This window comes from Channa argus, chromosome 16 (assembly GCF_033026475.1).
Source record: "Channa argus isolate prfri chromosome 16, Channa argus male v1.0, whole genome shotgun sequence".
NCBI classification, from domain to species: Eukaryota; Metazoa; Chordata; class Actinopteri; order Anabantiformes; family Channidae; genus Channa; species Channa argus.
The window spans coordinates 14,697,122-14,722,354 of record NC_090212.1 but is presented as its reverse complement, the minus strand read 5'-3'; the positions used below and the strand labels follow the sequence as shown (position 1 = coordinate 14,722,354).

The following is a 25,233-nucleotide window of genomic DNA, read 5'->3' as shown; positions in this document are numbered from 1 at the left end:
TGTTTAAAAAAAAGAGGCAGGTGCCTTACTTTTCTTATTTTCAATTTTTTTTAAATTCTCTTTTACCCATTTTTGGATTGTTGCTGCACTGAAGTCGAACTGCTGGTTCTGCTGCTGCAATCTTGTTCATCTCAGGATCAACACCTGTAATTGGGCCTAATGGGACAAAACCAAGGAAACTTGTTTTATCCACAAGAACTGTATTTTTTAGAGGAAAATCCAAATGTTGGCCCAACCACAACAGCTCCTAACCTGCAACAGATAGCCCTACATCTGTGCTGTGTGTGTGTGTGTGTTTGAGCTGGAGGAGGCTGTGACTGCACCGCCCCGTCGGTGTGTGCTGTGGGCAGCGTCAAGCTCATTGTGCCCCTGACTGGTCCTCTCTCTCAACCCCACAGTCTCATACACACATCCACACATCCACACTTAAAATGCACACACATATTCGCACATTGGAGCAGTGAAACAAGGCAAACCGAGGCGCTTCATGTAGCCTAACACTCTTCAAACGGATGCCCAGCGTGGACATTTTTTATTTTTCATCACAGCCTCCTTGGATTTTTCTCATGTGGCTCTTTGCGCAGAGAGCCCGAACGCGGCTAAGGTGTGTTTGAGCAATCCAACCATTACGGATATGAAGATCAACGTTTGGTGAATGGAAAACGCCAGCACACACCCGCCGCTGCCTCCCCCCTATCTTAGTAAAAACGCTTACATTTCGTTTGGAGAGATTTGCGCACACGAATCCGGTGCCGGTGTCTGCGCTCTGCCGGGCTGGGCGCGCGTTGTCTGGGAGGAGTAGGAAGGATGGATGCGTTTTTCACAGAGGTAAGCCATGCACAATGTGTGTCAGCGTTATCGCAAGAACGTTCACGACGTGATATCGCCTGGATCTGCACGGATGCATGGCTTATACTGCAAGATTCTTGTTACATTATATTTCCATTTCCATTTTTCCACATTGAGTTGGGTTCTACGGCAGGTACTGCTTTACCTCGACCACAGAAAAGGAACAGGCCTTTCTCATTGCGTGTTTATTCATATATCGATTAGAAATATACTGAGCACCCCTCTTATTTTATTGTCACTGCAGAGCATCAGAGGCTGACTGTCGGCTTTGCCTGGTGAATTAATTCAGAGCAGAGCCCGCAGATAAATTGGCCAAACGAGAGCTGACACGGGGTTTTACATCCATAAGGCTGGCTCTCGGATTAAAGCCAATCTGTTAACCGAGGGTAGACCGTGCTGGCCTTCAGCAACAGCCCTCCCACACTATGCTGCTGTTATGAAGACTTTCCCCCCCCCTTTAGGTTTTAAGAGCGCTGTTGATGGGATGAAACAAGGATCCTTGGGTGGGTATTGGCCGGTATATAGCTGCGGGAATGCAAGAGGGGGTGAAGGAGAAGGAGAAGGAAGGTGACAATCTGTGGAAGTGGAAGGCGAATGGAAAGGATGAGGGCTATTTGTGTGTGGTGAGAGGTGAAATAGGAGATCATTGGTTAACAACTGTCCTTACATTTGAATGTTAGATAAATAAGTGGTTATTAATTCACCCTACATATCCCAAAAGGCCTGTTATGGTTTCACTGCTTATTTGGATTAATATGGCCGAACCATTGGCATGTTTGTGAAGCCAAGGCTTAAAATGTTCTACATTTAGATTCAGAGTGGCAGTCGTTTTAGCCACTAACCGTCCATAATTCTTTATCTTCGTTCTTTCAATGTCATTGTAGTCTGTACTTTCACCTCCCTGAGGAGATGCAGTCCTTTTATTTCTCCACGTCCCTTCATTTCATTTGTGTTCTCGTCAACACACATCTTTCAGAGGCACACGCACACACTCATCCACACAATCTCGTGAAACGCTGTCCTGTCCAGTGACTTTGATGTCAATCTCTATCCAAACTACTTAACCTCTTCCCTCTTAAATTAATCTGATATCGGATTATGTGTCTCATTGACAGTGATGTCATGCCATTTATTGTCATTGGTGTGTGGGTGGGTGTAAGGCCTACAGTATGAGTGGTAACAGGGACAACTGTGAGCACTTTTGTCCATCCAGTGCTCTTTCAGCTGTTGGTGGGGAATACAGCCTTGAGTCCTAGCAATAGTGTGTCATATTAATGATAGAAAAGGTAACTGTCCATGCCACCCCTTTGAATGCTCATACAGCAACATTTAAGTGTAGCAACCCTTTCTCCTGCTCCATTTCCCATCAGTCTCCCTATAATATATTGATCATAGCATTGATTTACAGACCACCATATAACCAGCCCTGTAGCCCCACATGGCACAGACTCTAAAAGCCTGTGTGAGACCTGAAAATGGAGTGAATTATTGAGTTATAATGTTCAGGCCTGGAGTCCTGCAGAAAATGCACATCTGATATCTAGAAGCATGACTTCATGCAGTTGAGCACCGAGCAATTAATGCTCTTGGGAGGTGTCTGCCACAAATCCACTTAGTTTCATTCCTCCACTGTTCTAATCACTCCATCCCTCCCCTCAATCTTATACCACTGCTGCATTTCACCATTTGTCAATCTAATTCTTAAACCAGAAACAGTAAACAGCAGACATCTCTTTCTGTCTTTCTCTCAACCCAGGCAGAAAACACGATAGCTGGACATTCAGCCAAGCATGAAATGTCAGGTGGCATTAGACTACTGTAGAAACCTCTTATATTCAAACTGGGTTGGTTGAAAGTGGAATATGGTAGTTGTAGTGACATTAAGCTCTAAATACAAACAATCATTTCTGTCCTGGTTATGACAGGTGGAAAAACAATGTAGAGGTAGAAGATACTGTTTGGCAAACAAGATGTGATGGGAACAACATAAAGGAACATTAAAAATATCCAATTATCCTGGGATACATTTGCTGAACATCTCAATTGCTTGTCATTTTGTCATCCTGCTAATCTCAAAAAGCAATCTACATGTACTGTAAGTGAAGTGCATCTGCCTAAACCTTCTAAAAAGTAGTCGAAGAGCATAAAAGCAGAACAAGAACAATATCGCAGTTCTTTAAGTTGTCAGGCACATTCATTAGGTTGTACTACAACTTTGAGATCACTAACTGCTAGTTATGTGTCATAGTAAATTGGCTGTGTGTGTAGAATCAAATTTAAATTGAACATTAAAGAAATAATTTTTTTAACTGACAAAGCATAAAATATCCACATTGATACAATTTAAACTACAGTGCAGTAAACATTGTGCAGTCAAACAAATAATACAAATGCAGAGATTTATTTTGTAACATTCATATCAGAAACAGATTAACATTGCTGAATAAAACACCTGGAGCTCTCAACACCTGTATCTGTGTGTTTGCTGTGTGCATTTCAGGGAATCAGATTTGGTCTTTGGGATGGCACTTCCCGCTTGAGTTAATGTGTGTGTGTGTTTTTTGTGTGTAATATGTTGTACTAAATTCCAGGTGCACAGCTACCATGACCCAATAACCAGGAGACAGACAGGTGTGAATGTGGAAAGAACAGCTTTGGCGATGCAGTGACACGTTACTTCCGTGCCATATTTGCCCACTTATAGCCTATCTCTCTGCCAAGTCTTTGCCAAGTCACCAGTCCTGTCTACAGGATATTGCTTCTTTGCTAATGGGCTTTTCTCAGTGATATTTTACTACTCTGCAATTTGTTGAGTTGCCCCCATATTTACCACAGAAATACACTGATGCCCATAAAGTTGGAATAAAAATATTTTTGACCACTTCTCATGAACCTTTCGTCACAATGAGATTTATTCCTGATAGATATAGTGTATATTTTCTCAAAGCTTTATTTATCAATTTCTTTCATACATATCACAGTGAAAATTAAAACACTATTATCCTTTGCAAAAAAAAAAAAAAATGATTCCAACTTTATGGGCAACAGTGTGTTATAGCGCAATAAAAGCTTTCTGAATCTTACTTTCTAAAGTTAATGTTACATTCAAAGAACCTGCTCTGCAGTAAAATATTAATCATCGGATGCATTCTGTATAGCGGCTCGATAAGCTTTTAAATAAGCATGCATACAGTACACACCAACAAATATCCAATCAGCTTCCACTTTAGCAAACTGATTTGCACCTCGAATATATCAAGTGTAACTTTGGGAAAAAAATTTCAAGCTTTCTTTTGTTCAATGCATTTCGATAAAAAAGCCCAGGGGTAAATTTAGCAGAGCTTGTGTCTATGCTGTAGATTATGGTCCAATTTATGCAGGATTTCATATGAAGAGCATGCTGCTGGAAACTGGTTCAGCAGAGAGAAGGGAACAGTCACTGGAGATGTGTGACCTATATTCAGTAGCTCCAAACACATTTGTTCTGCTCAGGAGCTACATCAGTTTTGCTTCTCTCTCTCCCCTCTCTTCCCTTTCTCTCTGATGCTCTGTCTCTCCCTGAAGCCACTAGCTCGGTGCTTTTCCATCTCGTCTAACCAATCACTTTCAGCGCTGCTTTGCCAGTCTTCCTCCTCTTCATGGCAATTTTCCAGCTCTGTTTTTTCTCTTCTTTACATCTCCTCCTTTTCCTCTTCTCTTGCTTGTTCTGTCTGTGTAGGTGTGACTGAGCTCTGCATCCATCAATTTGCATTAAGACCTGTTTTAATCCATTTGTGAATGAAACATCAGCTCCCCAAATTCTGCTTGTCTCTTGAAATGACTGTATTTACTGTGTGGTGGAGCATTTGTTATTTTGATAACAATAAATGTAACTCTGAGTATCTTGGTACAAATTTTGGTATTTAATTTCTTGTACTGTTAGTAGCTGAGTACTATTATTTAATATTTGTGCGTGGCTGCTGGCTGTTTGGTTAAATTAATATAAGCTGCAATTAATAAATATTTTCATTACTGAGTAATTTTAATTACTAATTAATTAACTAACAAATTAATTTGTTGATAAAATGTCACAAATTAGCTTCATATAGTTATAGCTACAGTTATAGCTAACTACAGAAAAAAACTTTTTCCAGCATCAGATTAATTTTCTGTTGATCCCATTTTTTTAAACCTCTATATATAGTAATTATGAGTATATAATACGAATATCATGATTCTGACTCACACAATGTATTTATTAAAAATATGAGAACATTAAGACTAGAAATAAATTCATAGTAGTGGAAATGCAGTCTTTGTCCTGATCAGCTTAATAAGTCTGTTTCATAGGTTATTTTTACATATAATGTAAAATTTATAATAATCTAAAGTAAATCAATAATTTTACAAAAGAGTGACATATGCTACAATCATCTCTGTTTGAACACCAGTTCTGGGAGGCAGTTTCCATGGTGCCTACACTGTTGCTGTGGAGTCTTGTTGCCAGGGTGTAGGTGGGGGTGTGTGACTGTAGTTTAATCCAAGATGAGAGAGAATGTGATAATTAGCAGACTGCTCAGAACTGGCCTCTCAAAGAGGATTTGCAATGTACAAACATACACTTGTACACACACACACATACTGTACAAACACAAAATGATATTAACAGCTGCCTCTATCCCTGCTTGTAATTCAGCAGTAGACTCATGTGGTTTACTTTGGAGAGATCATCATGTGTTTGTTTTGGAATTCAAGGCAGGTCAAAAGTTCATCTGGCTAATGCTTCAGATACTGCACATAACAGTAAAAAGCCAAAAAAGGAACACAATGCACATTTTCTGTGCCTACAGTAACTGTGGAAGAGAGTGAGCTCTGACCTGGTGCCTTCCTCTGTGGATTTGTGTGCTAAGACAGTCAAATGCCCTGAGAAGGATAGAAATTAATGGACATTCTTTCAGTTTGGAAAGGCTATAAAAAGAAGCCGGGATGTTTTCAATTTTAAAATGCAACATTCCCATCATATAAATTGTTTGATTAAAGTTAATTATATCTTTGATAATTAAATCATCTGTTTTCAAAACATTCACCTCCCCTCCAGATGGTTTTTGTACCTACAGAGTTAAATTTCGACTGTAATCTCTTTCACTGACAGATGTGACTGATATAGGACAGGTGACACCCGCTCACACACACACAGCCACAAATGTTGTTGCTCTCCTTCCAGCTGCTATAATCTGCTGAAATCCTTGCTGCCCTGATTGTATTACCACCTTTAATGGAATATTGCTGACACAATTTTGGTTCCTGACACAGGTCGGGCCAAACTAGTGAAGATGGATCAAAGAGCTTTATCATAGAAAAGAGTCCTATCACTGTCTCCAAAAATGTAACGTCCTTCAAACTTGATTAAGGCGTTACATGTTTTTAATGCATTGTAGTTTATTTAAATTTAAAATTTAATAACAGAATCTGAGTTGCAAGGAGTTATTTGGGGAGGGTGGCAGGTGCATGCAGTGTGGGACTGTCATGTTTGATTATACAGGGATTCTGCCATCTACAGGAGGTGGAGGTTTTAAAAATGACAGCTTTACTTACTTTGCACATCCCTGAGTCACTACTCTTCAGGTTGGTCAAAGATATTGTGGAGAATGAAATTGATTTTTATAATGATTTACATTTAAATACAGTCTGTGGAATCTTACTAATCTGGCTGCTTTGTACTGCTCTCTACCTTGTACAAACAGTTCACTGTTCAGCTTTAGATGTGCAACTTTAAACTCAACAACAAAATTACATTTTAAGAAATTATAAAATAAAAAAAAAATTATAAAAAACAACAAAACAATATAATAAATTATATTTACAATTATATAAACTAGCCCTCTATCAAGGATGGACAACAACCCGTTTGTCCCTCGTCTTCTCACCTGATTAACTTACATAAGCCCTCACAGCCACACCCACATCCGCTCTGCTGTTAGACATCAATCAGAGGGAGAGCAGAGGCTGTGGGGGTGGAGAATTGAGGGATTTATCAACAACTATGGTTCAGAACATTATATTTTCCTGTCTTGGGGGTTGAAGTGTCACAAAGTGTCAAAACACACATTAAAAGAGAAAGTGTGTGAGAAATCACACAGAAAATCAGCAGGACCAGACATGATATTGTCACGTTAAATAAGAAATTGTTGAGTTTTGTTAATCTTTTGTGAGCTGTATATCAGATGGTGCTTAAACATTGTGGTAGAAGAGACTGTAGCTAATGAGAAAACTATTGCAGAAAAAAACACACACACATTCAAAGTTGTCCTTAAATGCCCCCCTGACCTTCAGTCTCTAGAGACACTCCCTCGTCCATGCAGGCCATTAATTACCTTCCATTAGTTAATGTTTACTCAGCAGTTTCTGCCATAATTTATTCATCTGTGTCTAGCTTCCGTCACTCTGCATCTTCTTCAAGCTTCTCTCCTTCTAACCTTTGTGACCCCGTTTACACATTTTGTGTATTTATGCTATTATCACCAATACTGGTGGCTCAGTGGTAGAGCATTGGATACAGAAGGCCGTAGGTTTGAATACCACCCCCACCAGGTGTCGCCCCACAAAGCCACCAAGGGCGTCCTTGATACTGGTCCTAAGCCCGGACAGAATGGGAGTGTTGAGGCAGGAAGGGCATAAAAACTCATACCAAATCAGCTTGGGGAACATGTTCCACTGAAAGCTGTTGATCTATTATCACCAATTTTCTCTTTTCCTTGGGTTTCTTTGTCCTCTCTGTCTCCTGTTTTCTGTTCTCCTGAAAGACGATAACAACCAGCTTTAATTAAGTCTCTGTTTTCTATTCTTTGTTTTGTTGTTATATTCTCCTTTTTTCACCTACACTCATTTCTTTATTTCTTTGTCTCCGTGGGATGGCAACATCGGGCAGTCAGCCTAAGGTCCACACTGAAGTATCTCATCAGCAACTGGAGAGCATTTATGATCCTTAGCTGATGTATTCTTAAGACTTCGCTGATCCCATCTTAGGTCAAAAAATACCCTTCTTCCTGCAAAATATCTAATTATATTTGGATGAATTATAGCAATCTTAATAGTCCTTTAACAACCTTTCAGCAAGTTTTACTTAGTTGGACCCTTTGATATTAGACATAATGTGTTTGAGCAAATGCTGCTAATGTGGTAAACCATAGATTACGGCTGCTAAACATCATCAGCACAGGAATTATGAACATGTTGATATTGTATTTTTGTTTAAAGCACATGTACAGCATTGTACAGCCCACAGAGCCTCTGGCAAAGTTGGACTTTTACCTAATGTTGTGGTTTGTAACCACCGATATGGAGGAAGTAGAGTAGATCACCAACCCTTTTAGCAGCACTTGGAGCACAATAGACAATCACCTTTTTTTTCATATATATATATATATATATATTTTGCTGAAATCCATAATTCAATGCCAAAATAAAATTTGGACTGCCAGACATGTGAGATGAACAATTAAGGAATGCTGCTTGTAACAACACCCTTATGACTTAATGTATGATTAGTTGTATGTGTATTTTTTTGTTTTATAATCGGTGACATGACAATAAGCTGATTGACTGCTGAAGAGAGAGTTTGGTATGTGTGTATGCCTGTAGACTCACATCATATTTTTTTGTCTGAGATTCATCAGTGTTTGTTGAGGCAAAAGCATCTTTAAAAAAGGAGGACTTCTTCATCAGAGACATTTTCCAGGGTGACTCCTCAATCAAATAGCACTGGCATCCATTAACTTTCCTGAGCAGAAACAGGGGCTTTATCTCTAGGGATGCTCTCTATGTTGGTCTCTGCTTGAGCATAATCATTAAAATTAATCTGGTCATGCTTTGGACAATTCATCACACTGAATACATCCAGGCCTTTTCTTAATTAATATAAAATTAGATAGATTTTGTGGTTTTGTAATGGCTCACTTCATTAAAGCAAGGGTTTTAGCATTTGTGAACAATGAATCATTTCATAAATACTTCACTATAGCAAAAAATAGTAGGTAATGTATTAGGTAATGTAAATTGAGCATAGGTTATGTTCCAACATTAATTTTACTGTAATTCTTATAGGATAATATTTATTTAAGACAACATTATGAAAATCCTGCAGCTTCATAGTAGTGGGATTCATGTCCAAGGAGAGAGAATTGCATGTATATACATATAAAATAACATTAGAAAATAAATTAAGTAGATTACTTAAAACAAAACAGTGTCCAAAAACAGATGTATACCGATGTTGACAGAATAACATCAGAACTGTACTTGTAGCAGAACTTCTAATTGTGGCAGGATCTGAAAATCTAAATCAGGGTTTGATTGTGGTCTGATTTGGTAGAGAGTGGAATGCGTTTTCATTATATCCACACACTGAGAATGACTCTGAGATTGCTGTCATGGCCATGCTTGCCTGTCTAGGCCAGTAATAGGCAGGGGGAGGAGAGGAAGACACAAGGAAGAGCAGGACAAGTATGGGGGTGTTGTGAGGTGCAAGTTGTAATGCTGGCAGGTCATTTATGACCCCCTGTCTCAGCATCCTTGCTTGTGTTCTACAGATTGCACACAGCTCAGGCAAAGTACATCGATCTGGGACTAGAGACCAATTAACTTAAAGCGGACAGACAGAGTAAGTCAGAAAGTGAAAACATAAATTATAATGGCTTATGGAGAGTTTAAGTGGAAAAGAGTAGAGAACATGAAGAGAAGGGTCTACAACATATTATGTTGGTGCCATGAATTTGTTTCATGGTGAAATGACTGGTATTAAAGGTTAAGGCCAGGTTGGTATTAAATTGGGGCCAGAGGTAGTTTTATCAGTTAAAACAGGATTTACTGAGGTATTGGTGCTGTGAGGATAGAGCCCTAGGCCAAGGAAGGTCATCAGGTCAAGTCCCAGTGTCACCATCAATATAATGACTCTATGTGATGGAATCCAACAGGGATGTGTGAAGGACTATGGAGAAGAATGAGGGGGCTATATACTGTATAGAGCACTGCTGAAAAGGGGAAACGAGAAAGACATCAAATAAATAAAAATATATTTTATTTACATTCACAAACCTGTAATTTTCACTTACTTATGAAGCAGACGTTGCATTGTAGAGCCCAGATGTGAATGAGAACAGCTGCAACAACAGCAGGTTTGTGACTTGAGTCAACTTTTTCCCCCACAATTTGCTCAACATGTCAAGTCAATCTGTGTGTTTTTTGCTTGTTTTAGCCCAACACGGCAGCTACATAATCAAGCCACTGGGGTTTAATTGGATGACCGTTCAACAGAGATGCACATTGATGAAAAATGACTCAAGTTTATAATCATTCGGGGAATTTTGTATTGCAGTAAATATCAAAATTGTGTTTATTTCCCAGGTATAGCAAAGACACAGTTAAAATTACAAAAAAGACAGGCAAAGAAATATGCAGCACAGAAACATCACAAAAAAAAACCCCATCAGAAATACACAAAATGATAAAAAGCAGATGGGAAACTAATGCAAAGAGATGCGTAAAAACGAAATAAGGATCTCTATGCCTCTGGTGCGCAAAGGTTTGATGACAACGGGTTAATCGTGGTTAAAGTTTTTTTTAAACCCCTAAGCTTTACCTGGGGCTACTGTGTAGTGTGTATATATAGTTTATGTATATGTATGTGTGTGTGTGTTTGTGTGAAAGATTTCCACCTGGTTAACAATGTGGCCTGGAGCATGACTTGTTTTCTATTCATCAGTTTGTGTGTCAAGACCAACTAGAGAGAGAAGAAAAGGGCAGTGCTTGGGGGTATGGGACCATCTGTTGCTAAAATAATTTATTTCCACTCCTCTGTTGTTCACTTTATTCCCATACACACATCTGGTTTCCCATAAAGTATTTCATGGCTCAAACATCATCTCAGCTCTCAGCACTTGAGTAATTACATCGGCACATTTTGTCCCGATGAAAAGCTCCTCCATAAGTTATCAATATTTCTATTACACCACCATCCAGAGGCTAATACTGTTGTACAGACAAATCTGGGACATGGTAAGATTGACTGCACAAGACCCATTGACTCTGCTTCCTCTTATTCTTCCTCTCTTGTTTCCTTACCTCTCCTCTTCCCCCCCCCCCCAGTGTTATGTGGTGCCCTGGAGGTTAGAGGCCAACAGATGGCATTGTCTAACACACTTCCTCTGACCTTGAGTCAAACACTCACACTCTCTCTCTCACAAACACACACACACACACACACACTTATGAAACGTTTGTACTTGAGGGATACATTTTCTAGCCTCTTACAACCCCTTAGAGTATGTGAGGTGACGATCAAAGGGACAATGTTCATGTTGTTTTTGTTTGGGCTGTTGGCTAGAAGCTGGAAGCCTCCACCAGCAGGTTCATTACCTTATGCACATCCTAACTTTATTCTTTGTGTGTGTTTGTGTGGTGCAGGGGGCCCGTGTTTGGGTCAGAGAGAAGGAGCAGCTTCTTCCAGCCACTGTCAACTCCTGTGGAGATGGAACCCTTGTGGTCACAATTGACTATGGAGAGGTAAGAAACACAAACAGACAAACATGGACTTACACTGCTAGTGTCTGTTTTCCGATGATGTTGGTTTGACGCACATAATAACATTTTATTAAAACCTACAGGTTTATTAGTTTCAGTTATTAGACAGAAGAACACATAGTGTAAGGTAGTAGCTTTGGGTTGTCTTTTAAGGAAAATGACATCAATTAATTTAACACAGTTTGCTTTCCTGAAAGTACAGAAATTATTCGGATATTTTCAATAGTTTTGGTAGCAAAAATGGGACAAGACGCTAATGTTTGCAGGAGGCGAAACAGACTAATGTGACTACACATTTGGTGAGAGAGCAAGGGAGGGTTGGAAGGTTAAAGCTGTAGTCAAACGAGTGGATTGGTGTTTATGATCAGCAACTCAATGGCCTGGATGGACAAGAAGGAAATGGGCTCCTGGACAAAAACTAGGAAAGGGCCCCTCACCCTTCCACTCTGAAACAGATTTTTCATTGAAATTCTGACGATCTGGAAAAACTGTTACAGATACACAAAAGTTTTTATTGAACCAATGTGATGAGCCAAACTTTAAAAGCCCTCAGAATATCATTACTTATTTATGTGAATGGGGCTGTTTACTGAGCAAACTTTCTAAATGGAATAGAACGTTGTAAACCCTGCTCAGGCTGAAAACCCATATAATTAGTTTAAAACCAGGCCAGAAGAGTAAACAGTGTCAGCTTCACACTACTGCCAAGTGAAAGGTGCAGTAGTTGCTTGTGAAGTTGTCTGGAAAGTGCACTTGTATTTGTGTGAAGGTCAGGGTGAAGAGTGAAGCAGCTGTGCAGATTCCCCTTCACATGTGTGGATCAATAGAAACCGCTGGTCATCATGGTCTACTTTCCTGCCCCAGTTCTTTCCTCCTCCTGCTTCTCATACATATGCAAAATTCATCTCTGACACAAATCGAGCCTTCAGAGGAGACCTGCAACAGATAAAAAGCATTATGAAAGCCCAGTCGTGTTCTGGCATTGCCTGAAGTTGCTCTAAATGCCAAAGCTGCACGGCTGCCCCTGCTCCAACCCAGTTAACATTATGTGACCTGCCAAAATAATGGAATTGAATGTTTAAATCTCATTAAGACTATTTGTGTGTTCATGCGCTCAACTAATCGGCATCACAGAAAGAACAAGCACACGTTGCTCTTTGGATTTAATGTTTTTTTGTTGTCTGACACACACACATGCTCCAGTTGGCAGCATTTGGATGGAGCTAATAATAGATTTGGGTTTTTTGGCTCTAATTCAAGAGTCCACCCTTTATACCCCTAAACATCCACAACTACACTGTTTCACTGGTGTACAATAAACTCAAGTTTTGTGGTCCTTGAGATGTTAAATGGCCAAATGCTGCTCTAAAGACATTATCGCTGGTGCAGCTGATGTGGTGTTCTTGTTCAGGGACACAGCAGGCACAGACAGGCATTTCCCAAAATAGAGGATTGGTTATAGGAACAGTCATTCTCAGGCATTTGCTCTGGATTATGAATGTCCTCAGCTTTCCCCACCCCCCATCTAACTCTCCCTGCCTCCCGTCTCTGCTAGCCGTTGGTGTTTAAATGCTAGCTCTGCAGGATGCGGTGAATATTTGATAGGGTATCTGCGGGATGGGGGGGTTACTCTGTTACAACAGGATCTGATCCATGCAAACAGTTACAGGATACCCATTCCTCCCTGGTTATGTGCCCCCCCTGATTATTGGTCATGTAAGCATCTTAATAGTTTAAAGAAATGTATTGTGGTTGCTAGTACAAAAACATTTGACTGTTTTTTCTTTTGTTTTTATACATTTTTATTCTTGAAATCTTTCCTCTACTTCTCAGTCACTCTGGTTCTGTAATCTACAGACCCTTTCCCAATTCACCACATCAACAGTTTGGGGTAACAAATGCTGTGGCTGCAAAATATGAACTTTCGAATCAAATCAAATCAGCACAACTTACAACTACAGAGGACATATGCAGTTGTTTATGTCATTTTACAATTAAACTTTGCTGTTACCCAAATGTGCAATTGCAAAACTATCCATTTTAGTACACAGCAGATGTTTTGACCTGCGGGATATGTTGTGTGCTTTTAATTTTATTCTTCTGTTTTGTTTTGTAATTCATTGGACCTTTAGAAAATGTTATCACAGTAATGTTTTGAAGGGCTTTTGTCATATGCAGTGTTTTGGGCCTGCTGTTGATGCATTTGAAAGCCTTGGTTGCATCAGGACACCTCTGTGTCGACTTAAGATCGGTTTGGTCACTAAATTTAAATGTTAAACCAAAAAATGTACTTTAGTTACGTGCTTGTTTCTAACATAACCATCTCCAGATCATGTGTCTTCACAAAACATCTGTGTGTGTACTGCTAAATTTTGCAGTCTTTGATGTTGGCGTGGAATTAAACTACTAAAGGTAGTTCAGACACATTCCTTGTCAACATGTTGCTCCTCGGGTCTCACAAGACACTCGAATGTTCAAGATAAACCCCTTTTGGGTCTTCGCTCTGTTGGATGTACCCAGGATACCCAGAATTCTTGCATTTGCAGTAGGACTGCAAATTGACTGTTGTACTCAACCAGTCTGTCGGATTAGTAAAACCTTGCATGATGCACAGATATCTCATCCATGACCCGGGGTTTTACCTTTTCCTTTTATGTCTGTGTAATGTAATGTGTAGGAAATAGATCACAAGATTAGATCAGATTAGATGAAACTTTAATGAATCTAGTGTGAAGGTGGCTCATCAAAAAATTGGAAATAGATTAAAACTGAATAAATAAAGTAGTGATGTATATAAAAGAGTCTCCTGTTATTTCTGATGCATGCATAAGTGCAGTGCTTATGTTGTTCTATACAAGGTTTCTCTGTTTTTCTCTTTACACACCACCTTTCTCTGTACAGCCCTTCAGGTATACCTGAGGTGATTATCAAATTAAAATAAAAAAGAAGCCCTAAAGCTTAATAATCAAACTGAAATAGTTACCATTGTCTGAAGAGGTTCTTTCCTTAGGCCATCACATTTACTAACAGCTGAGCTCATACTCCCTGCTACTGGATACACTGGATGCCCCAACACTTAACAACTACATGCCCACACACAACACTGCACTTTAAGTACACAAGTAATTGTGTTGGAACTGCCAACTGCACCTGGGTCTACCCTCTAGGGCATTCTTACAGTTGTCCGTAATTTTTCCTTGTAAGTTACAAAAGCAAATTCCTTGTGCGTATTATCATACTTGGCCAATAAATCTGCTTCAGATTGTGATTGACCAGATTAAGATTAGCCTTGATCAAAACATTTAGAAGCCAATATCTCTAGGTCTGTGAGTCTGGATCACTGAAAGCACCTCCCCAGAATACTGTAAGATGAGTTTTGAAGTATAACTCTACTAAACAAAATGTTGAAAATTGTTGCAAACTGTAGCTTTAATCTGTAAAGGTGCAGTCAAAGGCTCTCGTGACCAGTGTTAACAGAAAGTAAAGAAGTTAAAACCTACTGGAAAAGTCACTACAAGTCACTAGCCATCATGCACTAAAAGTAAAAAAAAACTTCAGATTCACTTAAACCAATTCAATTAATCATTATGATTTCCTGAATGGTTAGCAGAGCAGAAAAGAGCAGGGAGAGGGAGTTGTTAACGGAGCAAGCGAATTGATATTGACCCTCATGCCATTTTTATATTTTTATATTTATATGTGATCTAGATCTTAGGCTCCACTGTTAGAACTACCTGTATGTATGTACTGTACATGTGGAAGAACTGACAATAAAGCTTGACTTGACTTGACTTGACTTGACTTGACTTGACTTGACTTGACTTGCTGCCTTGTAGCTTTAGTCAGGAGATTATTTTAACTTAATTTTCTTTTTTACAAGACAAACTCGCAAGAAATATTCTAAAAAGTAAATATACGCAAAGGACATATATGTAATACCTACATGTAAACCAGAACACAAAACCTAATCCACTCCAACCAAGAACAATTAACAAAAAACACTGCTACAACTGCTGTTTTATTCCCCATAGTTCTATAATTATAGATGACAATATTTCATTCAGAAAGGCTCCTCAGCATAAAGGTGAGAACACAGCTGTGTGTATGTTAGTATGTAGTGTAGGTAATTTCCTGATAACATTAGGGCAGTGCCAAATCAACATGCGGACAATGAGCCGCTGTGGCGACCCTGAACTCACGGGATAAGCCTAAAGGACAAAAAAAAAAAAAAAATACTATTTGCAGGTGTGTTCTCACCCTCTACCTTTATATGAGAAAGATTTGTGGTTAAAATGTTTAAAAACACTTTTGTGTGTTGTTAGCGTAAGTTCGTTTTTGAGCTCATATTTAAAGCCAGTCATATTTAGACAGTGACACCTTATTTTGATTGAGAGCTTCCTGGTCTAGTTTAGATGGTTACAGATCTAATATTATGTCCGGATGTCACAATGTTCACCAGTGTCTACTTGCATATATAACTTGCATATAGTTATATATCCTGGCACACACACAGAATGCAAAAAAAATAAAAAAAACAGATATGCACTTGTATTCTCACACTAAAACATTACACACACACACACACACTTTATGTTTGCGATGAGTTATGGGCAACGTGTGTTACGTGACCTGGATTTTAGAAGCTAGCGTTAAGGCTGCAGTGAGAGCTCACGCGAGCACAGAACATGCTGCAGGGATGCCTTACAATGTCTGCACACATAAAATGGAAATACACACAAAGAGAAGAATCTGACACACGTTGTAAAATGTCCCTAATTAAAAGTGTAGGAATTACTTCTGATTCGGCACAGAAACAAGCTGATGTTGCTATGTGATCTCCTGACCCACATTCCTCTTCTCAGTTTCATATTTCTAACCCTCTGAGGACTTCATAGTTACTCATTCGCTTAATATCTTATAATGAGATTTACTTAACTCTGTCAGACTCGCACACATAAACACACACACACACGTCTTCCAATCTGTCTAGTGTTTTATGTGTGTCGCTTGAGGTATATAACACATATTTGGTGGACAATTATAGATATGCTTGTTTGTTTTATGGAAGTCAGTCTGTCCGTTGCTCCACTTTGATCCAGCATAGAGCATATGTCAACAAGAATCTGATAGATTGACATGAAATGTATAGAGACACTTAATGTCCCATTGACTTTCGTGACCTCTTGACCTTTAATTTAGCCGCCTCAACTTCACAGAGTTGTTGCATAGTTGCATCAGTGAACCGAGTGGATGCCAAATGGGGTGAATGATCAATAATAGGAATTAAATTTGTTTGCAGGACATGCTTAGAAATTATTTAAAAAGCCTTAAGGTATTGTCATGAAAATTGTCATGAGCCCTTGTATTGTATAACACTGAATTTATTGAATTTATTTAAAAGACATTTTGCTTTTGATTTATATTATCCTGTCTCCCTGTAGACACTTGCACTTAAGCAAATCATGACTCCTGTAGTTAGTGCAAAGGAGTCATTTTTTTTCCTACATGTAATAAAAACACAGAGTTTTTCAGATAAAATGACTTGTGCAGCACTGCTGGCCTGAGGCTGCTCGCTTTGCTTAAGATTACATAAAATACCTCCTCAGTGTTACCCAATCCTAATCTGACCCATGGAGGTCTGCCATATTTGATCCCAGGTCAGCGACGAGAGAAGAGCTGTAGGTGTGTTACTATATCTTGAATTGGTGACTAGAGTCCTAATATATAGGTCACTGTGTCCACAGCTCTTTTTCTCCCCCTTTTTATCTTTCTCGCTCCTCCTCCTCATTCTGTCTGCAGCTTATATGTGAAGTCAGAAGAAGAGGCTTGTCTTTCCTGGACCTCTTTCTGAATTGTGCAAAGAACCTCAAGACATCAGAGGGCTTTAGAGAAGGGCCAAAGTGTGCACTGTGTTTAACAATACTCCAGTTTTGCTGAAAGAGAGAAGAATCAGAAAATGATGAAAAGGATGAAGTGTGTCTGAGAGAAAGTACTTTGTCAACAAATTCCATGAAAAGGTCCATTTATACTTACTGCAATTACTGCAATATTATTTCTCTGTGCAAAGTAGAATCTCTGTTGTTGCAAAACAAAACTGGCACAATATGTTACAGTATTTGAGCTAAATGCTGACATCAGAGTGGTAACATGCTCATAATAAAACTGCTAACATGCAGATGTTAGATGTAATGGTATCATCTTGGTGTTAGCATTTGCTGATTGGAAATAAAAACTAAATGTAGCATAAGCGTAAGTCATTTGTCATTTATTTAGCAAGAATGTATTCAAAAATGTAAATAACTGCAATTGAGATTCTGACATAGATATGTGAAAGCTGAGGGATCATCAGAGGTATTACAGTTTATCCCAATGGGAACATGAAAGATCAACCAAAGTCATTTGCTATCCCCCCAGCCCCCCATAATGTGAGAAATTGCCATATACAATTTGAGAAAATGTATTTAATTTTATTAACAAAATAACTAATAAATAAATAATATAACTAATAATAAATAATAGATTATAAAACTTTGAATGAACTTTAGACATGTAGTGACACTGGCTTTCTGCCCCACACATCACATGTTAGTAAGGATGAAGACATATCTGAGTTACAATAGTTAACCGTGTCCTACTTTGACATTACTCTAATTTTATTCGTCACTTTCTGTCAGTCCATTGAATGTTTATCTTCACGTCTTACTCTCTTTCTCTGATTTTAATGTATTTCTTTTGTTCCTCCCTCCAGTCATAAATTATTAAATAGGAAGTTTTTCTTTTTAGACTCTGTGAGTCGTCCGTCATATTGCGTGTACCAAAGTACAGTACACTGTGTGTATAAATGTTACCTTTTCTGTGTGTGTTAAAATGCACCAAAAAGCTGAAGAGTGTTAAAACTCACTTGAGACCAATGTAAGGAAAAGTCGAAGACATTTAAAACTAATCTTTTTTTTCCTCAACTGTTTTCTTTCACATTTTATATCTGTTTATTTCTGCCACTGACATACTTTCTTTCGGCATAGCATCCCCTCTGTCTGAATCATTTTCCCTAAACATCTCTGCTTTATCTGCGGTTTAAGGCCTTAATATTCGAAAGCAGCTTTGGCATTAGAAGCAATTGTAAAGAACGTAACAGTAGCTCTGACATTTATTCATTTTAATCTTACGGAGAAAATGTTTAAACCTTTTTAGATATCAAGTGTGCAACAATTTAGATACAGACATTTTGAGATGCTTTCGGACATCCTTGGAGAACACAATTCCAACAGTACTGTGTAAATGCTGATTATCCCCTGGTACCAGGCTTAAGGAGTGGGGGGTTAATTTTGACAATTTTGACATCCTCCTTCCTCCCTTCAACACATGTGCTGATTGGATGTGATAAATGTGTGTGTTTCAATCCTTATCATCTGTTCCACTATAATTTACCCCAGATTGCAAAGGCTGCCTGACTTTCTGATTGAAATGGGTCTCAGTAAGCCTACAATTACAGGCAAGGGTCTCAGATTGAGTCATTTAAACATTAATTAAGTATGTGTGAGTGAGCAAACCGGCATCTATGTACATTATAAAGACAGGTCGAAATATGAGAGAGATTTGTGGAGGATATTGTATGGAGGATACAGTATATAGCCCTCAGGCACCAGCGAGTTAAAGAAAAATGAGGGGAGAAAAGTAGAAGTTGTAGGAGGTTTAAAGGTGGGAAATGCAGTGGTGCAGGCAGAAGAGAGAGGGTAAATTAATGATGAGGGGGTTCATGAAGAAAAAAATGAGAGAAAATAGAACCAAATGACAGAGAGGGGGAAGGGATGAAAGAGGAGTGACATACAAAGAGAAAGGGAGATGAGAGAGACAGAGAATTGATGTTTGAGACATGAAGGCATAGAGAATCCAGAAGAAGAAAGAATCTGACACAAAGCAAAAGTGGGAGAGAGAGATTTAATAGGGTGAGAAAGCTTACGAGATAAGGGGAGGGTGGTGGTGGTGCGTTAGCCTAATGGACTTGGATATCGTTTGAAAGACTTTCTGTTTCAAAGTGTGTGTCTGTGTGTGCACGTAGCCCAAAGCTCAACTAACTACTGGTGTCTCTGCCAGGCACATCAGACCATGAAAGTAAATTACCATACAAACATGTACCCATAGACAGTCAGCAGGAAGTGATATTAATAAACCCAAATTAACTGATTTTTTTTTCATCAGCATTTACATTCATTTGAAGTCATTAGTCAATGGACTGTATGTAAATTATGTTGTTCTTAATGGAGTAATGGAGAATGTGGGATTATCAGGTTATTTAAACACAGCTGAGTGAGTAGGGAAAGGTTGATCAGCAGCGACCAACAGTGTAGGCACGAGATGTATATAGTTTTAAAATGGGAAGAACACACTATGAACATGCAGCAGTCAAACGCGACAAGGCTTGATGGCAGATGCTCAGTTAGACCCAGTTGACCAGATTTTGCCAGTGTCACCTTTTTTGCTTTTGTACAATTTGGCTGCGATTGTATTACATTATGTTTGTTATTTGTTGGAAAAATAAAATAGAGAAACTACGTTATGTAGCACACGGGTTTCTCATATGTAATCCAAAAACAGAAATTTCATTTTTTTTATTTTTTTGCACTCAACAGCTCTGCGAGGTAGAAGATAGTGTTACTGGAGCGAAATAGATTAATTTAAGAACTGAGCGTCTGATTGCCTACAGCGTGCCCCTCTGCCACCATCAACAGACTTCCTACACATCTGTTAAAGTAACACACATACACACTGGAAGCTAGCTGTGAGACTGAGCAAATACATTCAGCAACTCAGTATTGTAAAGGCCATGATTTCTATTCTTAGACAAGTTGATTTTGCTGGAATGAATGAACGACCTTTATGCTGTAGTTAAAATCACAGTCATCTTGTGTGTGTGTGTGTGTGTTGTCAGGATATGCGGGAATCATTCTAGCAGCCTGTGTGTGTGCCTGACCTGAATACACACTGAGCTGCTTTCACCTGTCAGGTCAGGCCACATCAAACCAGTTCCTTTCTAATGTCTTCTCTGCTTCTGTCCTTACTCTACCTGTCATTCTTCTTCTTCAGTTTTCTCTCCCACACCCGGGCCACCCACCCATTATGTACACTAATCTGCAGTTGCCACGGTGACGGATGACATAAATACACCACAAAGCTCTGTCCTCGTGTGAATCTTTGTTTTGTTGCATCACAATTAGCCGCTTAATGCTAAAAATGGAAAGCCCTTAAAATGTAAGGATCTTTTTTTAAAACTGGTTTTAATACACTGCTTTCCTCCTACACTCGTTATTATCAAGTAAAGTTTTAGTTATCAGTCTTACCAGTGAATGCCATTATAGGTATGTAGGACAAACCTATAATTGTCTTTTTTTCAGCAAGAAATCTAACACATCAATGAATTTCAGCATCAGCCTTTTCTTGCCAAAAGTTAAATCAGAAGACTGACCCCACTCTTGTTGTAACATTAAATATGGTAAATGCCAACTAGCAGCCAGTCAACACAGCTTGGCTTACATTAAGATGAAAAACAGCTAATCAGGCTTCAAAAATATGTTTCAATAAGTATCACATTATCCAATGTAATTAAAAATTAAAATTAAAAATTAAAAATCAGGGTTTAGAAGTTACATATTTTATAGAGAATATTATGAATATTTACCAAAATGTCAAACTAAGTAAAAGTAATTATCTGTTCTCTGCATTTTACTTCCACTGATGACCTGTCAGAAGTGTTTTCTATATTGAATACATTTATAGCTTTAAAAACATACATTGCTACTTTAGTAAACATTTATTTTCAGCTCATACTGTGAACATCTACAACTTGGGTGAGATTTTTATTTTCTGTCAAACTGGTGTTTCCAAGCATGAACATTAATGACTCATGACAGTAGCACTTCCTACTTTTGTTTTTCTAAGTATGACTGCAACACGTTTAAGTGATGTCACTGTAGGAAATCTCTTAGGAGAAAATAGATGTTTAGTATGCAATAAAAGATAATACAGCATCTCATAACAGTGTGACGTATGTAAATAATTGAACCTCATGAAAATATTTACGTTGTTTCAGGTGTTGTACTTGCAGCAGGCCGAGGTCACCAGGGAGCGTGTGTATGCTATGCACCAGTCCAGCATTGATGGGGTGGAGGACATGTCAGCACTGGCCGAGCTACACGAGGCTGCCATCATGCACAACCTGTACCAGCGCTATCAGAAGGATAATATCTATGTGAGTGCACTGAGACAGACGCGTGTCATGTTTGTCTTGATGTGGCCCCTCTTTCTTATCCTCTAATCTTCCATGCATGAACCTTTTAGTGGAAAACACAAATCATCTTATCAAACCCATCAAAGCAAAGAAGAGGTATAAAAGGGTAAGAGAGGAAGACTTTGATAAAGTCAGAGTACTGCAAAATAAACGTCACATTTTTAAGCGTTGTCTAACGACAAAATCTATCCATGCATCCATTATTAGACTCGTTCATCCCGTCCTTAAATAAATAAATAATAAAGTTCAATCTAATCTAATCTATGAATAGATGCATTAGCTGAACCCCTCACCTATGACCAGGGCAAAGCAACAATTGCTATTTACAGTTATAAAGTTGATATTAAGGGAAATTAATTGTAGTCACTGATAGATCACACATACAGTATCAAACAATTACAATTTATAATGGTTATGGAACAGCATGTTTCAACTCCAGACAACAGAGTAATAACAGCCACCCTGGGTGTGACCTAATCTAGATGATGAAACATTGTCTATGCACGGATTTCCCTTAAGCTGATCATAAGAATTTAGCATGTGTGGGTCAGATTTCTGTGTCACTGTGTGTTCATGCATGCATGTGTATGTGTCTTTTCTGCATAGTTTTTTATACGTGCATACACAAAATGCACCAATGGGGGCGCTGCTGATCTGAAGTGTGTTTTTTTTTCCAGAACAGTAGGGACTGTTTCGGTACAACAAAATAGAAATATGTCCTCCCTTCCTTCAGAATCTCACTGAATTGACCTCAGCTTTCTAATTTGTGCCACTGTTACATGTCAACTCTGCTGTGTTCCTTCTCAAATCCAGATTATTCTAAACAAAAGCCTGCTTCAACATTTGACATAGATGTATTTTATATGAATTCATGAATTTCATGCATTTGAGAGAGAAGTGAGAAAAATAAAAGAATTAAATAAATTAAGAAGACACATCTGAAATGTATATTCTCGCTCTTTGGCTGTTTGCAGACTAATATCGGCAGCATTCTGGCAGCTGTCAACCCTTACAAGCAGATCCCAGGTCTGTATGACCCAGACAAGGTGGACCTTTACTCCAAGCATCACCTAGGGGAGCTCCCACCACACATCTTTGCTGTGGCCAATGAATGCTATCGCTGCATCTGGAAACGCCATGACAGCCAGTGCATCCTCATCAGGTGAGTTGACACAATGGAGGAGGCCATTTTAATGATTCGGTACACTGGTTAAAAACTGCTTCATGCCACATGGCCTCATCCCACTAATGCCAAGTCCTTCTGTACAGGTTCTATATGTTGTTGTACACTTGAGGCTCTCAGGGGACGGTGCCTATATAGCATTTACTGGATGAGAGGGTCGTTCTGCTATTTTTACTTACTCAAAGTTATGCATTTTTTATATCTCTGCAAGCAATGTAAATGCATATTTAAAGGAACAGTAAGACATTTCGGGACTTCTTCCTGACCAAGCAATAGTTAAGCACATAATCCTATTACAACCACAAAGTGCAAAGTGCAAACTTTTTGCCCAGCATGAAAAAACACAATACATCTTATTATACTTATTATACAATAATTTTCAGAGGTTATCTTTAGACAGACCCAGGCTAGCTGTTTCCGTCTGCTTCCAGTCATTGTGCTAAGCTAGGCTAATTTGTCAAATGTCAGACTAATACTTTCAGAGGGAGCATTGCAAATAGGTTTTCTTGGATGTCTTTAATTTGCTGCTAAGTAAAATCATCGCAATTGTAGTTATTGATGGTTGATCTAACTCAATCATAAATGAGAAAAATTTATACTTAAGAAAATGTGTATACTATTGTTGATACAACCAACATCCAAGGCAGAAAATGTTAATATTTATAACATTAAAAAACTGGCTATCAGGGTTTTTGTATTAAAAAACATATGTCGGATAAACAATCCGGTGTCAACAAAATATCCACAGGAATATTTGCAGTTGATTACTGATCAAATCATGAATGTCAGCCCACATATGTTGATTTTCTTTCCTCAAAGACTGAATAATAATGGCAGCTATTAATATGAATGACAAATCAAGGTTATTGACATATTGATTTCAGTAGAAGGTACTGAACAAAGATCAAGTTTGAAGAGTCAAGTCTAAATTATTATTATTATTATTATTATCATCATCAATATTAATATTAATAGTATTTAAAATAATAATATTACAAGTATAACATTTTAGCAGTTGAATATTACCTACAGTATGAAATTGAGATTTGGTCTTATAGTAATTACCAACACCCTGCCACTAATAGAAAAGCCCCACTGGGTAGAAAAAGGATGCTAGTCAGACATCTTATCAATTCCACTCTGTCTTCTTCTCACTTGGTGTCCTGATTGAGAGAGAGACTGGGAAGCTAAAGCTATCTAACCTCAATATCAGTTAAAACAATCGACGCAGTTACGGCTCTAGGAATGTCCGCAAAGGTCACAGTGTTTTTAATTAAACTGGTGAGTGTGTGTGTGTGTGTGTGTATGTGTGCATGCGTGCGTGCGTGCACGCGTGTTTGTGTGTATGTGTGTATATGTGTGTATGCAACAGTGGTGAGTCAGGGGCTGGGAAGACGGAGAGCACTAAACTTTTGCTGCAGTTTCTGTCGATGATGAGCCAGAACTCGGCCGGGACTCCCCAATCTGAGAAAAGCACCCGTGTGGAGCAGGCCATCGTACAGAGCAGGTACAAGACTTTCGAAGCGAAGAGAAAACACATTTCCGTAGCTTTGCTTTCATCGCAAAAGTCATTTTTACATGTTTAAAGCCCGGTGTCAAATGAATATGGTGGCATGAAAAATGACTCCACGGATTAATTGTGCTAGTAGTTATTATAGCCCAAAGTTATGTTATATTGTTGTGCAGTTCCATTCTGTTCTGTCTTTTCAGCAATGACACGTTTACATTCAAGAGACAAAAACCCTCCACTGGCCATAGAAATGATGTCTGATTAAAAAAGTCTAGGGATGTTGATTTCTAATCAACAGTCCAACAGTGTTTCTTTTATATCTTCAACAATAATGGCAAATGTCATCTACCATTAATTAATTTTTTTTTTCAACCTAAAGGAAACAAAACCAAATGTAAGATGGTAGGAGCAAACGATATGTCAATATGACACAAATTTCCTCTTGCTTAATAAGATGTTAATAAAATAAAATATTCTTTTGGAAAGTTATTCTTATCAAAGGGAGGGGCCTTATTCACAATCACACTTCTTTAGTGCTGGAATTACAGAAAATGAAATACACAGAAACAAACATCCACTAACTGTAGGTTTTGGTTCTCCTTGCAGTCCCATCATGGAAGCGTTTGGTAACGCAAAGACGGTTTACAACAATAACTCCAGTCGTTTTGGGAAATTTATCCAGCTTCACTTCTCGGAGTGTGGAAACATCCAGGGAGGCTGTGTCATTGACTGTATCCTTATTTCTTAGCGAGAATAAGCATATTTGAGTCAGACATATTAATATTTTCTGCATATGATGCTTACTGTAAGGGCACAATAAAAAGATGTTTCCTTGACAGTCTACCTTTC

At 38.6% G+C, this 25,233-nt stretch overlaps 1 protein-coding gene across 1 annotated transcript; it reads left to right on the top strand.

Moving 5' to 3' along the window:
- The first annotated feature begins 350 nt into the window (after positions 1-350).
- On the top strand, positions 351-25,132 carry LOC137101723 (unconventional myosin-X-like). Its single transcript, XM_067480463.1, has 6 exons — positions 351-828; positions 11,290-11,388; positions 21,494-21,652; positions 22,666-22,853; positions 24,247-24,381; positions 24,991-25,132. Exons 1-6 carry the CDS (start codon positions 808-810, stop codon positions 25,130-25,132), a joined length of 744 nt encoding a protein of 247 aa, XP_067336564.1. The 5' UTR covers positions 351-807.
- The last annotated feature ends 101 nt before the right edge of the window (positions 25,133-25,233 follow it).

Coding starts and splice junctions, on each gene's coding strand:
- LOC137101723 (XM_067480463.1), top strand. CDS start 808: ATGGATGCGTTTTTCACAGAG. Junction 829..11,289: donor TGGATGCGTTTTTCACAGAG/GTAAGCCATGCA, acceptor TGTGTGGTGCAG/GGGGCCCGTGTTTGGGTCAG. Junction 11,389..21,493: donor TCACAATTGACTATGGAGAG/GTAAGAAACACA, acceptor ACGTTGTTTCAG/GTGTTGTACTTGCAGCAGGC.